This window comes from Rousettus aegyptiacus, unplaced genomic scaffold (assembly GCF_014176215.1).
Source record: "Rousettus aegyptiacus isolate mRouAeg1 unplaced genomic scaffold, mRouAeg1.p scaffold_m13_p_6, whole genome shotgun sequence".
In the NCBI taxonomy this organism is placed as follows: domain Eukaryota; kingdom Metazoa; phylum Chordata; class Mammalia; order Chiroptera; family Pteropodidae; genus Rousettus; species Rousettus aegyptiacus.
The window spans coordinates 50,349,056-50,368,464 of record NW_023416309.1 but is presented as its reverse complement, the minus strand read 5'-3'; the positions used below and the strand labels follow the sequence as shown (position 1 = coordinate 50,368,464).

The following is a 19,409-nucleotide window of genomic DNA, read 5'->3' as shown; positions in this document are numbered from 1 at the left end:
CAGAGGCTAGGGGGTTAACGGATTTATGTGACGGCCTTGGAACAGCCATTACAATTTAAGGAGGGTTTAGTGCAATTCGTTAGGACTCAAAAGATAAAATACGTTATTTCCTGTCTCAAAACCTTTTAGTGGTTCCAAAGTAGGGCCTGTGGACTCAAATTCCTTTAAGGCCCAGGTGGGTAAAAATAATACCTAACACTTATTAAGTGCTTACAATATGCCTTGTGCTATGCTATGTGCTGACATGGGTTTTATCCTATCCCATGTGGTAGAGACTATTCCCATTTTACAAATGATGACACTGGAACTCAAATATTTAAGGAACTTAATTAAGTTTGCAGACCTAATAGGTGAGAAAACCAGGATGTGGAACGAAGCAGTCGACCTTCTGAGCTTGCATGCCTAACCACTACGTAACTGCCTATAAAAGGTAAGGAGACTGACTGTCTTAACTTCTAGAATAACACAACAAAAACAGACGGGCACTACAGTGAACTGGAAAGTACGAGTTTCCTTTAAAGACACCAAATCTCAAAATTTTTGCTGCTGAAAGGACAAATCTATGGGCCGCGATGATCTGAGGGCTGCCACTCTGTGATCTGTGTGAGAGATAAAGAGTCCAAAATGTCATTTCGTCTACCCGCTCAGCAAACTGTGTTTTTGATTCTGCACGAGTTCTATGTTTTAGTCAATGTTAGTGCTCATGGTTTAAAAGCCGTGCCCGGGGTTTCCACAGTATGTGCCTTCTTCACTCATAACATTCCTCCTGTCTAACAGATTCTTCCTACAGCTTTCTGACTTTCCTAAAATTATGTACCCTCAAAGCCAACTCAACCAGGTTTTCCTGGTCTGAAGATTTAGTTTCTTCCTCTGTTGTCTTTTAATTGGCCCTCTTCACGTTCTACCTTGAATGGCACCTGGGTAAATGTCCTGCCTTCCCACTGGAACAAGCTGAGGGCAGGTCCAGTTTCTCATCCATCTCTATTGACCCTATGCTCACTTCCTCTCTTTGAAATGCCTGAACATGGCTCCTGTGACACCTTTTGTGGATTTACATCTCCCAGTCTTTGACTACAGGTTTCGATGTATTCGTTATACATCGCTTTTAGATCCTACTCCTCCAGAGAAGGTATCATGTTGAATTCTTCTTTGCCTCACCTACAGCATCTACTAGAGTACATTTTGCACATGGTAAGTGAGTGAATGAATGAAAGAATAAATAAAATTGTCACATGGTAAGACAGCTGGGAGGCGTGCTTCAGTTTTATCCCAATTATGGATATTAAAGGGACAATAAAACACTGAAAAATATTTGCTAACATTTATTCAGGTACCAGGTACCAAGTACTGTGCTAAGCATTTTACATGCATTATTTTCTTTTTTTATACAAAAGAAGTTGAAATTCAGAGACGTCAGATAATATTCTCAGGGTAACACAGCTAGTGGGGTGGTGGATCCAGGACTGGAACTTAGATCTGTATGATTCTAGTAGCTTGGCTCTTAACCACTATATGATGCCACTAAAAAATATAGCTTAAGAAGCCCAAAGAGTCTCTCATTCTCTCAGCTTGACTATTAATAGTAGGAACCAACTTAAGATACCAGTTATAAATATATGCACATACCTGGCCAGGGGTCAGAACACTTGAGTTCTAGGACCAGTTCTGCCACTATCAAACTGTGTGATCCTGGCTATACTACTAAGTCAATTTCCCCAACTGGGAAAAGTAGGCTGGGCGATTTTTAGGATCCCTTTAACATTCTGTGACTATGATTGATGGACGACCTCCAGAATGTGTGACATAACAATATCCAACATGTTGTTTAAGTACAGTGAAATTCAAAATTTCTAATCCTTAGTAATTTTTCTCCTGCCCAGTTACTTTCAATGACACATCTAATTTTTAAGGCACATTATTATACCATATGATGAATACATCACATAAGACTCAATGACCACCATCGCATGCCAAAAGAGCAATTAGAAGATTGAATCAAGGAATTAAGGATTAATGTGGATGTGTTATACCTGTCAGCAGTAATAAGTGTTTTGACAAGGACAGAATAAAGTCTGACAGTATGTACAAATACTAATCTGATATACGAGTGAAATATTAAAAATGCAAACAACTGCCCATTAATCACTAACATTCCCTACTAAAACACTTTTCAGGCTATTCTTATCAAAACCCATCTATAAACAAAGGAGTCTTTTTCAACAGCTTGTGTGACATGGTATTCGCAGTCTAATGAATGTTTATATTGATATGAAATTTAGTTTTTAGTCACATTAGTAAAACAGGATTAATCTAGTAAGCATGGAATTCAGTCAGCCTGATGGCTTGGCTCACAGCTAATCAAGTGTGTTGATTCCATCGGATCAACAAAAATCAAGATTCCAGATCTCAGAAACAGATTCTCTGATTTTCGTTTAGACTTGGGAAGAGACAAAAATAAAAATCATATTCTTCTCTTATTTACTATTTGGTTTTCATAAAATGGTAAAGGAAAAAATACATTAACTGACTTTACTTGCTGAAAGAATTCATATTAATAAAACAAAATTAACTGGTGGACGCTCGCAAAACCATGGTTAAACTGCATTAGAAGCGAATTCAAAGAGAATAAAGTATTACAAGTGGGAATAAGTTAAAGAATAAAACATAATATTCACAGAATCAATATGCTGCTTCTGAGGTTCAAAAGGTATTCCAATTGTAAACTTAATTTTCATATCGTTTCGAATGTTTTCCTCTGTTGAAATGTCTCCGTGTTCAGTCCTGTTCTAATTCTCTCACCACACACACACACACACACACACACACACACACACACACACACACAAGACCTATGGTATGATATCTAGCTTCATTGTTTTTGCTGTAATTTTAATTATGTGGCATTGACTTGGGGGAGCTGGATTGTGATAGCTGTACTTTTGCTACCTATTTTTTCACAGATATTCAGGTCCCAGAAAAATGAGAATATTATTATTTTTTTGAGACATATAATCATGCTTTGCCCTGAGCTGGCCAATAAACGTGAATGTTAATAGGGGGTGACTATGAACAGATTATCTGTAAAAGTTGATTCCTGGTAGTACTTTTTCCAAAACATGAAATGGATTATCTATTAAATAATTGCTGTAATTAGATTTTTAACAACCCTTTCTCGATAGCACAGTGTAAAGAGAAACTTAACCACTATACGTACCCCATATATTAATTTAAAAAATGGGGCCACTTTCGTGACCTCAAAAAGTACTGCTAAGTGTGAGAGACAAATGTGCCTGCCAAATCAGTTGACCTTCCGTCTTGCTTAAACCCTGTCCTGTGCTGTCGTTTAGGCCATTCCATCCACCAGGACTGCTCGCCATCATCCACCATTTCTGCAAGATTGGGCTGAAAACTCAGCACCTGCAAGAAGTCATCCCAGGTCATCCTAGGCCACTCCAGGACTAAGAGAGTGACCTTTAGCAGCCGCTGCCTTGTTCAAGGCCCTGCTCTCACCTAGTCTTGTCGTCAATTCACTTAACCTCAAGTTCCTCTTTTGTCTGTCTACTAACAACACCTTCCTATTGTTAGGTGGATCAAAGGAGTTAACATAATTATACACAGTATATATCTATATGCATAAAGTATGGCACTCAGTACTTGGTAAAAAGCAGCTATTGTCGTCATGCCATTTCGCCCAGTTTCCACTTGGCCTTAGAACTATATTTTGTTCTACCTTGAAGAACATGTTCAACTTGAAAAATAAACTAATCGAGGGCATGGGCTGTATTTTTAAAATCTCTCTTAAAGGATTAAAGTGTATTAGTTAAGAAATTCAGCTTCTAGGAGAGAAGTTTATTGATGGCTAACGGGGTGGGGGAAATGTGATCTCAATGCCAAACTCCCCACATGTCACATCAGCATGGCCACCAGGTATCGGACTGTTTCCCCCACTTTTGTTCTCTGCTTTTATCAGAGAGTCTGACTGACTGTAAACACTATGAATAAACTTTCCCTGGCACCTAAGACTGTTTGTTCCGATGATAATTCGTGGGTAAAGGGGTATTTGTTTCTTCCTTTCCAAATTATGCACAAAGTAAATCTCTAAATTTGGGGGCAGACAGGTATAAACCGAAGCTCAAGGTATAGCAGAGAGATACACACAAGTAGAAAAAGGTAGAAAAATCAAGATCTTGGTATTTACTCCCCATGCTGGTCCACTCCAAATCGCATTTATGCAAACTGTGATCTCTGCAATGCGGCTGATAGATGGAGTCAATTAAAAGGTAAGTGTGCCAGGCCTCCTGCTGGGTACAGGGCTGCAGTGCCTGCCCTGGTAGAGCTTCCTTCAGGGCAATCTAGCTGATTACAACTGTGACTAAATTAGAGCCACCCGTGATCACAGAGCTGTGGGGGTGGGAGCGGAGGGAGGCCGAGAAAGTGCCAGCACTTCTGCTGGGGAAGGACTTTACCTTGCAGAGGATGACTAGGAGTTTATTAGGAGAAAGAGGAAGGGAGGAGATTTCTGGCAGAAGGAAGCACGTGAATGCAGAGGTGTGAAGGAGGGCGTGCAATGGCTTTTTGGAAAATTGCCAGAAGTTCATTGCGGATGGAGCCTAGGAAGTGCTCAGTAGACAGAGATAGAAGAGGCCATAGAGGAATATGAAATCCAGGTCTCTCATCAGCCTCTTTGCACTCCTCCTGGTCATAACTGGGATTATCACCACCTGCTGAGAAAAGGATGCTCAGATGCTCAGGTGGAGCTCGACAAGTGCACATCATCCCTTCATCAAGACACAGAGCAAAGCATCTCAAAAGGACACCAGCAAACCTTTCTCTATCAGGGGCTCACAGTGCTCTTTTGTTACACTATAGGTTAAAGCTGTTATGACAAGTGAACATTAAATTAAAACATTTATTTCTGAAACTTCAATCATAAAACTAAATCAAGAAGCGCTATGAAAAGTAACTGTCAGCAGAAAGAATAAAAGTGCAGATATGGCAATATTCTTAATGAGGAATCAAATGTTAATAGATCCAGCATAACAAATGACTTTCTGCTATGATAATTATACCAATCGCAGCCTATTCTAAGTAACAAAAGCATGGACAAAACGCTGAATGAAATGCTTATTTGACGTGTTGCAAACACACGTAAGAAATTACTATGCAGAAAACCTACCTGGATATTTTAGAGATTGGGTCATTCTGGATAATAGAGTTTTCCCAGAAAGCCGATTAACCCTATAAGGACTAAGCCTTTCCTATTTTTAGGATTCTTAAAATTAATGTGAGATCTCTTCAATATCCATTTCTTTATTTCTCTCCCAGATTATAATATACTAAACATAATTTAACACTGTCTTGATGTCACATGATCACCATTGTGATGATCAGTTTTCACAGTATGCGGAAGATAAACAGAGGGGCAAATGTATATTTGAATATGCATATTATAGCTATAGTCCTAGGGATTCCTTTATTCTTTATTTCTTTCTTTTTTTTCTAAGAAGTCACCAAGGCCAGCTTGCTTTTTGCTCGTCTCTACACAAAAGCAACCTAAAGACATGCGGCTGCCAGTGGGTAACACGGTCGTTTTTTGTTTTTTCTGTAAATTCCATCAACGATGCAAAGATCGCAGTGACTCCCCAGTATCTTCTCAGTGACTCCCCAGTATCTTCTCAGTGACTCCCCAGTATCTTCTCAGTGACTCCCCAGTATCTTCTTTCCTGCCGCTATTGGTGCGCTGTGACCTATCAGCTTCAAGCACTGCCTGATTTCTGCTTCGCCAGTTCCATGGACCACAGACATCTTCCTGACAGCCTGTAACGGTACTCCTATGTCTCTTGAAGCTTGTGGCCAGAATAGCCTCCAAAATTTCAAGAATTTTGAAAATGGTGTTTGGGAGTAATTTTATTATAAAATCTATATATACTTCATCAGGCCCAAATGACTTTCCGGTATGTGATACAGACTTGGGTTCACATCTTATGAGGTCTCGGGCAAATTATTTAGCTTTTCCAGATCTCAGCTTCTTCATACGGAAAATAGAGTTTATAATACCAACCTTGCAAGTTACTCTGAAGACTATAAAAGATAATATATGGATGAGGCATTTAACACCGTACCTGGCAAGAAGTAGGTGTTTAAATTTTTATGTTAGGTCAAATCACTTGCAAATGCAATTTTCGTTACTCAGAACCAGTTGAATAGGAGCTGTTTTATCTGTTTCCACCTTCTAGTTCCCTTCCGCTTTGTTTTAGTGATTCACGGTAGGGCAGTAGGGAGGTTTATATGCCCTGACATTTTCTTGTCTTTCCCTCCTGGGTCCTTCCGTTCTCTCAGACTTGCTTCCGAAGTATGGGACTAGTATTCCAGCCTGTGCGTCAAAGTTGCAACCGAGCTCCAAGGTGATGGATACAAGTGGTGGAAGGTTCAGGGTAAAAAGCCATTTTAAAAAAGGTAAATATTCTACGGAAAACTTTCTGCTTATACAGTGAAGAGAAAGCGATCTTATAGGTGAACGTGCTTAGGAAATGCTCCTACATGTGCTGTTACACAGCTCTGTTACCATGAAGCCTCTGTGTTCACTAGCACGCTCACAGTTATTTGCTAGATGAAAATTTCCTTAATTTTATAATTAAGGGGACTGAGGGGGAGAGCAGGCAGAGGACGCTGTTGCAGGACCATGGGGTCCCCAGGGGGTCATCCAGGTCACTCCCAGGCTGTCTGGAATCCGCAGAGCAGGCCTGTTGCCCTGAGACACGGGACTCCTTATGTGACCAAGCCGAATACATCGCATTCCTTTTGGCCTTTTCCTCAAACAGTTTGATTGTGTTAACTCAACTCCTTCCTCAGAACTTGCTTCAGAAAGTAAAGTATGTAAAAGGGATTAAAAATGTCTCTCCAAATCTGTTTTCTCCCCAAAGCTCTTTTTTCAGTATGACTAAAAATTAACGGTCAGACTGTGTAATGATCCGTCCTTCCCCTGGTCTTACTCATTAGTAGGACCAACTCCCTCTTGGTCCTACTGGTTGCTGAATTGATCGAGCCTTCGAGGAGCCTTCTGCCAACGGGTGTGGCCCGCTGCACACATCTGGCTGGCCTGGTTTCTTTAAAGAGGCGGCAGCTTCATTAAAAGATGCCTAGAACAAATAAAGGCACTGACAAGGACACAAATCTCGTCATTTCCTCGCTTGGTCTCCACAGTGGGTTAAACAGTGACCCCCGAAACTTCATGCCCACCCAGACGGCGACTGTTTGGAAACAGGGCCTTTGCAGAAGTAATTACTTAAGACCAAGTCATACTTGATTAGGGGTAGATCTGGTGTCCGTAAGAGGAGATGTCCAACAGAGGTGACGTAAAGAAGAGAACTCTGCGTGGATGGAGACAGAGGTGGAGACTGGACTGTGGAACTACAAGCCAAGAAATGCCAGCGCTGGGTGGCAGCTACCGGAAGCTGCGAGAGGCGTGTGGAGCGAATCCTCCCTCGGGCCTCCTGAAGGAACGCACGCTGCCAAAAGCCTCCAGAAGTGTGAGAAGGTAAATCTCTGCTGTTTAACGCCACCAAGTTCATGGTAATTGTTACGGCGACCCTGGTCCCCGGCCACAGTCTGACCCCTAACGGAATGGCCGGAGAGGACTGATGGACTGCCATCCTTCACTGCTGTTTTGGAAATGATCACGGAGTATAATACTGTGACGAATACCAATCCCTCAGGACGTTTCTTCTATTTGGGGGTCGTTCAAACTACTTTCGTTTGAGAAATAAGCCACATATCAAATAGCATGCCAAATGTCAATGGGGAAATTCACTTACTTATGGGAGTTTTGCGATCATCATAAAATTCATGACATTCATAAAACTGGAAATAGTCTTAGACTATAGACATAGTATACGTTTTACGTCAGGTTTCCTAGGAAACAGATTCTGAGACTCCAAGAAGGAGGTTTATTGAGAAGTGCCCTCAGGAACGACATCTGTGTGGGGTGATGGAGGCAGAGATGGGCAGAGGGAGAAGTCAGTCTGTGATGTGGTTGTAACAGAGGCCTCTGCCTGAGCGGGGTGGTCCTTTTGGAGTTGTACCAAATCGAGGCAAGAGGCCAAGCCCTTGAACATCCCCATGGATGCCGGCTGTCACCAAACAGGTGGCATAACGCTGGGTGAGGCAGCTTCTTTAAGCAGAGGGCAATTCCTGGAGAGCGACTCGGCTGTGACCTGTGCAAATGAGGCTCAGCCCTGAAGGGGCATCTGGGCAGCACATCCCAGCCCTACCGCGTATTCGTAATTCTAATTGAAAAAAAAAAAAAAAAAAAAAAACCCTTGTCAACAAGCTAAGAGAGTGACTTTGCCCAGACTCACAGACAATATGTTATGGCACAAATAAGGTTTTTAGACGTGTGCACTTTTGTTTCTCACGGGGTTTTATGAAGCTGCTGGATTATCACCATCACTAATCTTTCCGTAAGAATGCTGGCTCTTCTGAACCGTGGCTTTCCTCTTTAATTTTCCTGCTTTGGCTAGCCACCGTGATGGTCAATTTTTCTCCTCAAAAAATAGTCAAGAATTCTGATCTCTGTGCTAACTCCACGGCTAGGTCAATAGTCTAAAGAACTGAGTAAGCGCGGCTTATCCTTCACGCTGACTTTTTTTCCGAATGACTCAATGCATCTTATTTTCCGTTAGGTCATGAAGCTTCCTGGGAAAGAGGTCGTCCTTATTTTGCATGCCAGCGCAGTGGAAGATGAGATAATTAATACTGCTGAGGTTTTATAAAAAGTCCAAAGGAATGGCAGAGAAGATACCGGTTACTTCTGTTTGCCTGCTCAGTCATGTTCTCTTCCGGTAAACTGCAAATTTGTGTGGCCTTTCTCTAATAACAGCAACTATTATTCAGTGAGCACTTATTATTTATTGAGCATTCCCTTGGGTGGAGGGAGTATTGGAACTAAAAAGCAGTTACTGGACACTGTGCTAAACACCAATACGGCTCCACGTATTAGCAAGATGACACAATTTGTTGAACCCAGATCATGACTAAGTCATATTTAGTTATAAAAACAACTGCTACGAACTAAACCCTTTGAGGTATGAGGTAACAAAACTATAGCACTACAGCGCGGCCATCCAATTAGAGAAAAAAAAAAAACAATGATGATGCTTTCCTAATATAGAGTCCGAACCTAACACTGGCTACATGTCTGCTGGCAAGTTCATTCTGTTCAAAGCGAGTAGGAACTAATCATATTACTTAACTTAATACCTTAGTAGTTGATGGTTTCATTTCTTAGGCTAAAAGAATAAAGCAGTAGATATTCTAGACTGGTTCTGACCTGCAGAGAACTGAACAAGAATGTGATGATGAACTACCAAAGGCATGACCATACTCTTTTAGAATTTATAATGCTGGACAAATGCAATCCATTCATCCTGTAAATGCCTTTTTTTGAGCACATACTTTGAGTAGGACTGTTTGAAGCACTAGACATAAAGCAGTGAACCAGACAGATAAGATCTTTCCTATCATAGAAGGGAAAAGAGTGATTAAGAAACAAATAAATATGTGACCTAATCACAAAGACTAAGTGGTCAGCAGTTTATCAGAGCATGTGAAGCGGCGCCGTGAGTGGTGAGGAGTGCTGTGTTAGAGAGGGCGATCAGGGAAGGCTACCAGGAGGAGGCGGGCTTTAAGCATGACCTGAGCGGAGTGAAGGGCTGAAGCCATGTGAAGGTCAGAGGCCTAGGAGGAGCAGCATTGAAAGTGAAGTTCCTCAGGCAGGACTGGGAATGGTGTGCTCAAGGGCCAGTTAGAAAACCAATGCATGGACTCGGGAAATGTAGGATGTGTCCAAGTTGTGCGTATAAAGTTAAAGCACAGGTTTTGTTTGTTCGTTTGTTTGTTTTTCTAGCCTTAATTTTGCTGCTTGCGTGTAAGACTGGAGCAGACAGTGAACTGGGTCAGCTGGATTTAACCAAGGTTAGAGTAAGTGTGGGAGCGGACGGGTGTGAGAGAGAGGGGCGGTAGTTCGGGGTGTACACAAGGAAACAGAAAGTAGAGTGAGGAGAAAACTAAGACCGTGAGGGAGGTGATCACCTCTGAAAAAGTACTAGGATCCAGAGACTGTAGGTCCCAATGGAGACCAAAGCACTGTTGAAGCAGAAGCTGACAGAGTTAGTGAGCTGGAGGTACAGAGGGGAGGAGTCAGAGGAGAGGATAAACAACAATCAAGCACGTGGAAGCAATGATGGCAGAGGAGCTGGACGAGCACACCCCCTGCTCGCAGGTCTATCGGCGTAAGCGCTAAGGGAACCACCGCCTGAGAGAAACGCGGGGGGAGTTGGCTCCTTGGGTTTCAATCAGAGCAAAAGAGGTGAAGGGAACATTCCCACGGGCTGAAGAGGCTGGAAGCGTAGGAGTTTGCCTAATGACACTGTGAGTTTCTAATGCAAAGGGGGAGAGTCTGGGGGGCAAGAGAAGAGTAGGCAGTTGGGTCACAAAAGGAGGGGAACTGAGTGTTACGGATTCAGATGAGTAAACTAGCACTTAGGACAGTGGGTTTCAAAAAGTTCGGGAAAGATATAGGTATAATCCCAACGCTAGAGAATCAAAAATAATATTGCTCCAGGGACGGGAAGGTTTAAAATATGGAATCTGAAACACGGTACAAATGGTAAGGAAGGAATGTCGTGCAGTTTCTAGTGGACGGCAGCAAGATACGCTCAAGTATCAGGCCTGCTGGGGGGAGCGAGTTCTCGGAGCGGACCGGAAACGTGGGGGAATGGAAGGATGAAACAGACAGCTGGCGCCTGAGAGCCTGGGGACAGCAAGCGACTTAACTCTAGATGGAAGCAAGGGTCATTTACAGGCAAGTCCACGATGGTGCACGAGCGGAGCGCTCCAGCAGTCGGGCGGGCCCCGGCCACAGAGAATCAGCCATGAGGCACATTTGCTCCCCGGCACCCCCACCGAGAATCGTCCGGATATTAAACACAAGTGCTGAAGGGCAGGTCACTACTGCGGACGAGACAGATCGTCCGACTACAGCTTTAACAGACAAAACCCTGTGTATAAGAATTCGAAGAAATTAAATACGGGAGTAAAATTAAGTAGGCAGTTGGTATACACGTTTAGCCTCTGATACGATGCTGCCTAGACTCGATTTTTAACTCTGCGATCTCCTGTGTTGACTAGAGCACGTTTCTTAACTCTATGCTCAGTGTCCTCGTTTATAAAATGGCAATAATCATAACATCTACTTCATCGGGTTGTTGTGAGGACGAAATAAGTTGATACTTTTAAAGGATTTAAGATATTGCCTGGCACGGTATCTTAGCAAAAGTGTTTAATAAATGTTAGCTATTGTTATTTGGTTAGCCATTGTTAAATGGTCCGTTTGACTTACCATCCATTTTTACTAAACTGTAACTTATTCTTAGAACTCAGCCTAAATCTTGTAATTTACAATGGAACAGCCCTGGGGCCTATATGTGGCTCTGGTGGGACAAAGACCCTGAAGAAAATTTTGTAGGCAGGTTCTAGATTCAGCACACTCGGGTGTGAAGAGCAGACCTGAGTGTGAATCCTGACTCTACCATTTACAGATCATGTAATTTTAGGTGGCGAGACTCATATTTTTAGGCCCAAGTCTTTTCAGTTGTAAAAAGGGAATAATAATAGTGCCAATAACTCATAACGATTTTTTGCAGTGAGTAAACTAAGTAACTCCTTTAATGTACATGGTATATTGTGGGTACAGGGTAAGCATTCAATAAATGGCAACTATATTATTATTTAGCCCCTTTTTCTTCCTTAATTAAAGATACATGTAACTTGCCTGCTTATTAAAATTGAACACCATAAATTCTTAGTTTGCTATTTCAATTTCCTTTTCTTCTCCTGAAATAATTTTTTTTTAAAAAAAAAATCACTAAAATGAAATACTGTGACATGAAAATACTTGTGATGGTCATTTTCCATTTAGAAGGGAATTACCTTGCTACTTAACTGCATCTCTCAACCATAGATCTTTGTACATTGAAACTATAATTCGTGTTATTGCCAGCACTGGGGCAGGGCAGCCAGGGGTCAGTGGTCAGATGAGAGGCAGAGGTGACGCATCAGGGGGTGGATACGAAGCAAGCACCACCAGTGAGAGGAATCAGAGGGTGGGTAAAGTCAGTCGTGGGTGCAGAAGTGATACGTACGTTATAATAACCGACGCTTTTTGAGTGCCTCATGTTTCCCTTTCCTGTACAAGTAAAAGAGTCAGGCCTTGACCCTAGGCCTGTCATGACTCTGATGCCTGGCTCCGTCCCCATCTCCACAGTAGCTTCTAGAAGGTAGGAGATGCTATAAGAGACAGCAAGACACATGGCCTTTCACAGTCCAAGGCTCAGAATCCAGATTCTATGATGTTTGCAAGAACGAGACAAGACCAAAAAGAATGTCCTGTCATGAGGAAAAGGAGACGGAACCTCCAGAGGATTTCCATCCCCTGCTCAGCACTGTCCTCCGACTCCTGGTGATAGGTGACGATCTTCTCAAGGGCTTGGTGGTGGCAAGAGGTGACTGGCAGCTCCTTACCCAGATGAGGCTCGCAGGGCCATTAACATCAACCGATGAGAAAATCCTCTAGTTTTGCCTAGTTTTCCCTGACCACCCCCCCAAACAACTCTGACCCAGGCTGCAGTTTATTTTAAAAAGCACCATGCCCTGTTTCCACAGAACCTGAACATTTTTAAAAACAGAAATATAAACTAATTTCTCCAATTCTAGCAACCACATGCCCTCAAAATTTTTGTGACCTTAGCTTTCCCCCCTTTATTTACCTCATAAAAGGGAAGTTAGGACCTATTAATCCCTGAAAATAGCTCTATATTTTCTGAGATCACCTCAGAAGACGATATGAATAAGATGAAATTACTATTTGTCAGGGAACTGAATCATAATATTTTTCTCGTTGTTGGTTTTAAAGTCGCTTAATGACTTAAGTTAACAGCAGGTAGCCATAGTGATTTTAAAGTGTCTTCTTCACTGATAACAATTTCTATGGACTTTTTTTTTTTTTTAAAGCACCTAACAGTTGATGAAATTCTTTAAAATCTCACTTGTAAAAAAAATCTCGCTTGACACTTATGCCACTTTGTGGGGGTGGTTAGAGGAGTATTTACTATTGAAACTTTATAAATGACAAAACTCTGAGACTTAAGAGTCTTGAGGACACAAAGTCGCTGTGTTATGATGGCGGATACAAGATATGAGCATGGAAACGCCAACTTCTGGGCCCGTCGTGGCTCGTTTCCATACCTTTTCAACAAGCTTGCTCTCCACTGCCCACTCCATTCTCACCTCACTGTCCTTTGCTACTGGAGGAATTTTCTTAGGAGATCATGTGGGCTCTGGGCTTCATCATGCCCATCCACTGGCATTCATGAGATCCTTATTCCTATTTATTAAAGAATAGTGACAAATCTGTTGACGAAAAGTCTAGATCTGAGTCCTCTCTCCTCTAACAGTTCTGAACATCATTGTGAATATGAAAGACGTAAGACTGAGAGGCTGAAGGGACATGGAAAAGGAGGAGGTGCAAGGGAGGGAGACATTCAGATGCCAGCATCCTTTGTCTCTCGTACTCTCTCTCTCTCCCAGTTGCAGACACTTAGGGAAACCTCCCAGCGGCTGCTGAACCACAGCAAGAGAAGGAAAACAACCAAACCAATCTGAGTGTGTTTCTTGGTGAACAAAGGGAAGGCGGGAACTCTTATTCGAGAAAATGGCTTTTCTTGATATTTCTTCCAAAATATGCACATGGGAAATCTGTGAAGGAATGCGGGAGGAGAGAAGGGTACAACGGACAGGGCAGTGTATGAACTGAGCATTAGCTCACAGCCGTGGAATATGAAGGCGGATCCTGAACTGTGTTTTGCAGTTTTCCATCTGTATATTTTCTTATGAATTAGAGAAAAGTCACCCAGGCACTGAGAACCGATAGACAGAAATCAGCTGACACTGGAAGATCTGTCCAGAACCCATCTTAGGATGACTGGCCAAAGGCACCTAGTATTCCATGAAAAATGACCAGAAGCTTTGGTCGAGGTTCCTAGGGGGAAAAGTTCAATTGTGGTAGCTTCTTCAATGTCTGCAAGAGCTCCTGGTTCTACTTAAAACAATCAGTGTAAAATAGCCCTACCTCTGCTCTGTGCCTTTTATTTGAAAAGCAATAGGTTTCTAGATAGTGCAGTATTTTCTGACAGAGGGTCCGTATCTATCTCACTTGAATTTTAGGAATTTGTGAACACAAACCCAATCTGAACTATCATCATCACAATTCATCCCACTCAAGCAGATGGTCAGACTAAAACCTCTAAAGCTTATTGCTGCAAAGTCTTAGTAACAAGGCAGTCATTCAATAAATGTTTATTGAGCATAGCCTATGTGCAAGATACTGTAGCCATGCCAGATTTCTTATTACTCAGTGTGCTGCTCCACATAATGAGAAGGTTGGTCTTGCTGAATTCCTAATAAAGAGACGTCTCAAATCTTACCTCGACCACTTCTAACAACATAAGGAACAAACAAGAATCTGTTCTGGTTACAACTCTACTTATTCTTAGGTCATTCGGCCTGACGAATTAGTTTTTGTTAAAACAAACAAACAAACAAACACACATACTTTGGTTTGTTTACTTGTATATCCACATATCAAACATTTATTGAGAACCTACAATGCACCAGGCACTGCCCATATGCAGCCAGAGCTGCAGGCTTCGGCAGCATTAGGGCAGGAGAATTTTGCATTAACTAAGAATTATCTTGTTGCAGATCTACCGATAAAAGTAGCTAACACTTCTCTTTGCTCTAGAATAGGGTCAGTCCCTATATTAAGCGTTTCACATGGCATAGACCAAGACGAATTCCCATCGCACAACTAAAATGATGAAACAGGGGTCATGTAAAGTACGGGAAGAGGAGCTAAGGCGGCATCACCGTTGGTAAATGCCTGAGGAACTATTCCCAGGGTAACCTGACAACAGGTTGAACTGTTAAGAGGATGTCTTCTAGGGCCATCTAGTGTTGAGTTTTTTTTTTCCCCGCTTTAACTCTTAGGGAGTTTCTACAACCAGAAAATAAAAGAAAAAAAATCCCATGGCACCTCAACTACTGAAGTGACATTCCTCGGTGGCAGAAGATATAGGGTCTTGGGAAAGGATGTCCACTCTCTCTCTCTTTTTGGCTTAAAAGAATATGGTTGCTCAGGAGGGGAAAGGTGTGACATTCGCCAGGCAGAACTGCGCTGCTGGGTTCTTGTTGCAAATACTCAGTACTTTATTTCTGAAATTTTCTGAAAAATATTTTAGAAAAGGAAGTCTACTGGACTCTCCTGAAGAAGAGACAGTAAAAGTGGAAATCAGCAAAACGTTGATCATATAACACAGCGTGAACCTCCCTAAGGTACCTCTCTATCCACTTGTGTGTCTCGCGGGCAATGATCTGTCTCTGTGCCGTTGCCTGTTAAAACCCCACCCAGAACGGAGCTGTTCTTTCCCTCACGCTCTGCTCCGCCAGTCCGCTTCCGGACACCTCCAACGCCCTCAACTCTGGCCTTTTTTTCACCTCTTTTTCCTAGAGTGAGGAACATTGATAGGGATAAAGAACCATCTTGCTGTAGTTCTGATCATCTCTTGCATTTCCCCCCCCCTCAAGTGCTATGTGGCACATCACTCTTGTGCTCAAAACAGATTATAAATCATCACCTATTGCTTCTGGTCCACATGTGATATTTATGGAGGGACAGTCTCCCTAAAGAAAAGGATGCTATAAAACAATGCCCATCTGCAGAGGTTAGAACTCTTTATCTTTCAACCAAGGTCCTCTCTCCTGAAAATGCTGTCAATATATATACATCTTGAGGTTTCTAATAACATTCGGCATTTTGAGAGAGCTAATAATGCGACATCGCATTTTTAAAACAGGAATTCAGTAGCACTCTTAACTTTACTTGATCACTCTTAAATGTGTCTTACACAGGCTGATAAGCGCACATATATTTCACTGTTTGACCGACCAGATTGTGGTGAAACGCAACAGCCATTTAACAGACTATTGTGAAGGTCAGATTAGCAAATAATTCCCCCCATAAAAAAACTGGCGAAATAGGAACAAAACTTAGGGAGGTAAATATGACTATCAGCTGAGCTTTCCCAAAGAATACAGAAATGTAAAACATTAATAGAACCCTAAGAAATCAGAAAACAACAAAAAAAGCAGGTGCATAGCTGCCACCGTGCTCTGTGCTCTGTGTCAGAGTGAGAGTCAATGCTGTCACTGTCGCTACACGTCTATGAAAACCTTTCATGGAGACCGAAATGTCCTTTAGAGCGGAATAACTGACAAGCCACGAAGACGCTCGCTTTCTCGCCAGGGTTTCCGTTCTCCACGGCGCCTCCCCACGCAGCCCTGGCGGCTGCACGCAGTCTGCCGCCCCGAGCTGCGCGCCGGGCCCGGTGTGTCTCGAAGCATCCGCTCCATCCCACGTGGCTCAGGGCCCGCGTCGATGTCTTGCCGCCCTCCGCTCCGTCTGGGCGGCTTCGGTTCTCCGTGGCCCACTTGTCCTGGGTGCGGAGCCAGGATCAGCCCCGGCGGCACTGCCTTCCCATGGGAACATTCTTTGACCGTGATTTCACTGTGACCGCTGTGTAAGGCCAGCCTGAGTTCTCATGTGTGGCCACCTGGTTGCTCACTGAATCCAGGGCCGTTGCCCTGCGTCGGTATTGGACAACTGTCTCTGCTCTGATGTCATCTCTCACCTATGCCAGCGTGGGACGCGTGGGAGCCATTCTGTTGACAAGGGCGCTCTCGTCCTTCTCTGACTGAATAGCTGTCCTAGGCGGCAGTTTGGGACAGCTGTTAGGATGTCGTCAGAATTCTTTTGTCCATAAGAAAAGTGAAATCCACACCGCACACGGCAGTACGTTCACGATGCGGTCATTCCTTTAGCTAATCATCAGCGCTAACATCTACCAGTGCCTGCCTCTGACCTCAGAGGGCCCCAGACAGATGCGGGAAAATGTGGGGAACACAATCTGAGACAGCGTGAGGCCCTGCCAGCATTCTTTGCCCAACTGGTATGTGTGTGCTTACATAACACATTAATTTTAGGTACTAATCATGCATGTTTAAAATTTTACAGTCCCAGGGTATAAGCCAACATCATGACTTTTCTACCCTGAAACGGCTTGCTGGGCTGAGTAGCCTCTGTAATTTGGAGCCCGTGCTGCAATACTTGGCTTTTGCCTCCCGGGTTTGTTTACACCTTTGATGATGCACTGAGTTGGAGTCATGCGCTTCGATTTTCAGCCCCTGCTGCGGGGGGCGGGTCCCTTGGAGGCATGGACGTCACTTCTGGAGCTCTGACTCTGAGCATATCCGATCACGGAGCACGAGACCAGGGCAGCCATGGTGCTCAGCCTTCACAGATGAGTCTGGGTGAAGATGCTCGCTTTGACGTATGATACTTGAATCCAAGGTGCCAATGTCCAGCAACTCGAGAGAAATTCAGAGACGAAGAGACATGGAAACAAATGGGACACTACTTTGGTTGTTGACCCATTTCTGAAAATGCAGTGACTAACATTTCTGAAAATAATGACTAACATGACCACCTCTCGTTTTCCCAGGAAACAGCTCTCCAAGGAATTAGCTTTTTTTTTTTAAATCATATGTGTATATTCATGTTCATTCAACTTGCAAAAAGCTTCGAGATGTGTAACAACAACAAAAAAATGACCAAAAGCTAAATCAATAAAAGTTAACAACCCAAGTGTGTAGATGCTAATTGCTCTTTACAGCACTCATTCACTCAGCAAACTTCCTGAGCACTGTTTGTGTGCCAGACGCGGAGCTCACGGGCACAGCAGTCACAGTGAGAGACACCGAACAAACAAAGGGTCGCGATCCAACAGGACACGGGCCATGAGACCTTACACTGGTCAAGGACTAACCACGAGGGCCATGGACCCTCCCAGAGACGACAGTATTTGCCTTGAGAACTGGGTCTTAAAGGACAAGTGTTTATTAGGGTGCATGAGGTGAGGGAGCCCGCTATGCAGCTCGACATGGTTAAAACGCAGGGGTCAGAAGCAGGAAAAAGATGGGAGATACGGCAGGAAAGACAGAGTGTGAACAGATCTCGAAGGAACTTCTGGGCCATTTGTAGGTTAAGGATTTAAAATTTTAAGTATCTTTTAGGTTATGAGAAACCATGGTTGGGCAGGGGTCTAGGGGTGGGGAGGGGAGAGAAGATTTTAAGCACAGCTATAGCATATTAATAATGCCAAATACACACACACGCACACACACACAAAGTATACTATATGCTACATACTTTTCTAAGCATATTACATGTATAAACATGTTTAATATTTATGACAACCTATGAAGTACCCTTCCCTTAGAAAATGAGGAAACTGGGGCACAGAGAGGAGAGACAAAGGTGACAAAATTATTACATGATAGCGCCAGACGAGTCTAACTGCAGAGCGCACACTCCACCACGACAGGACTGCTGGTCAGATAAGGATCTGGAGGTCTGGAGGCCGCGAAGAGCTGCTGGGTTTGCCCCCGACAGACTGCAGCACCCGGATGTGACAGAGCTCACGTCTATCCGCCTTCATCGGAAAAGATGAATATGAACTCTCAGAGGCCTGTCGGTAACCCACAAAATCCAAGGCATTAACCTGTATTGTAGAAAGTGCTTACTGATTTTCCCCAAATGGTTCTATCTCGTTTCTGGCTCCTGGTGAAGGAAGCGTCATCGTTGTAGGGAACGCGGATAATGAGGCCTCTGAAATAACCGCAGTGGACGGTGGAGATGCATACAGCTGGAGGAGCTGATCGATACACGCCATTGAAACAAAAACCTACTAATCGGAACTGGAGTGAATCTGATGGGCGTGAAGATGACATTGACTTATGTGTGACAGAATGAAACGATAAAAAGGAAAATGAATACCATGTTCTGACAATTTATGCACTTTCTACAAGTGTTAAAAACCACAGAGCAAGGGTCAGAGGAAGAGCTGTGCCTTACCTTTGCTTGAAAAGGGACTTACAGAAATGATAACGAGAGAGCAGCCTCGAACTGGGCTGGGTTCTAGAGGCCGTTTCCACGTGTGGGTTTGGGGCTGCAGCAATGGTGTCTGAGCCTCTTCTGGTTTTATCTCCTAGTAACCAACCTCACTGCCTCCTCCTCACCCACACCCAGCCCTGTCCCTCACTTTCAGCAGATACTAAGATTTTATATATTTCCTGGAAATAGAATTCTACCTTACAAATGCAAGGAAGAGGGAGAAAGAAAGCTGCTCAGGAGATGAGGCATTTAGTGTTCAGTGGTGAGGGCCGGTGTCTTGGTCGGG

At 43.3% G+C, this 19,409-nt stretch overlaps 1 protein-coding gene across 13 annotated transcripts in view; it reads right to left on the bottom strand.

The window, feature by feature from the left end:
• Window positions 1-19,409, bottom strand: part of ATRNL1 (attractin like 1) — a 535,879-nt gene that overhangs the window by 92,187 nt on the left and 424,283 nt on the right. The window contains exons 28-29 of one of the 13 annotated variants that reach the window (XR_004951255.1): window positions 18,504-18,698; window positions 15,972-17,584 (exon numbers count right to left, since the gene is read on the bottom strand). The exons of 10 other annotated variants lie outside the window; for them this stretch is intronic. Coding sequence is in view for 1 of the 3 variants with exons in the window: in XM_036222146.1 (XP_036078039.1) it covers window positions 18,564-18,698 (135 nt within the window). In the remaining 2 variants the exon portion in view is untranslated. Of the gene's footprint in view, window positions 1-15,971; window positions 18,699-19,409 lie in introns of those variants that run through there. 2 more of the 13 variants (XR_004951256.1, XM_036222146.1) reach the window with 2 other exon arrangements.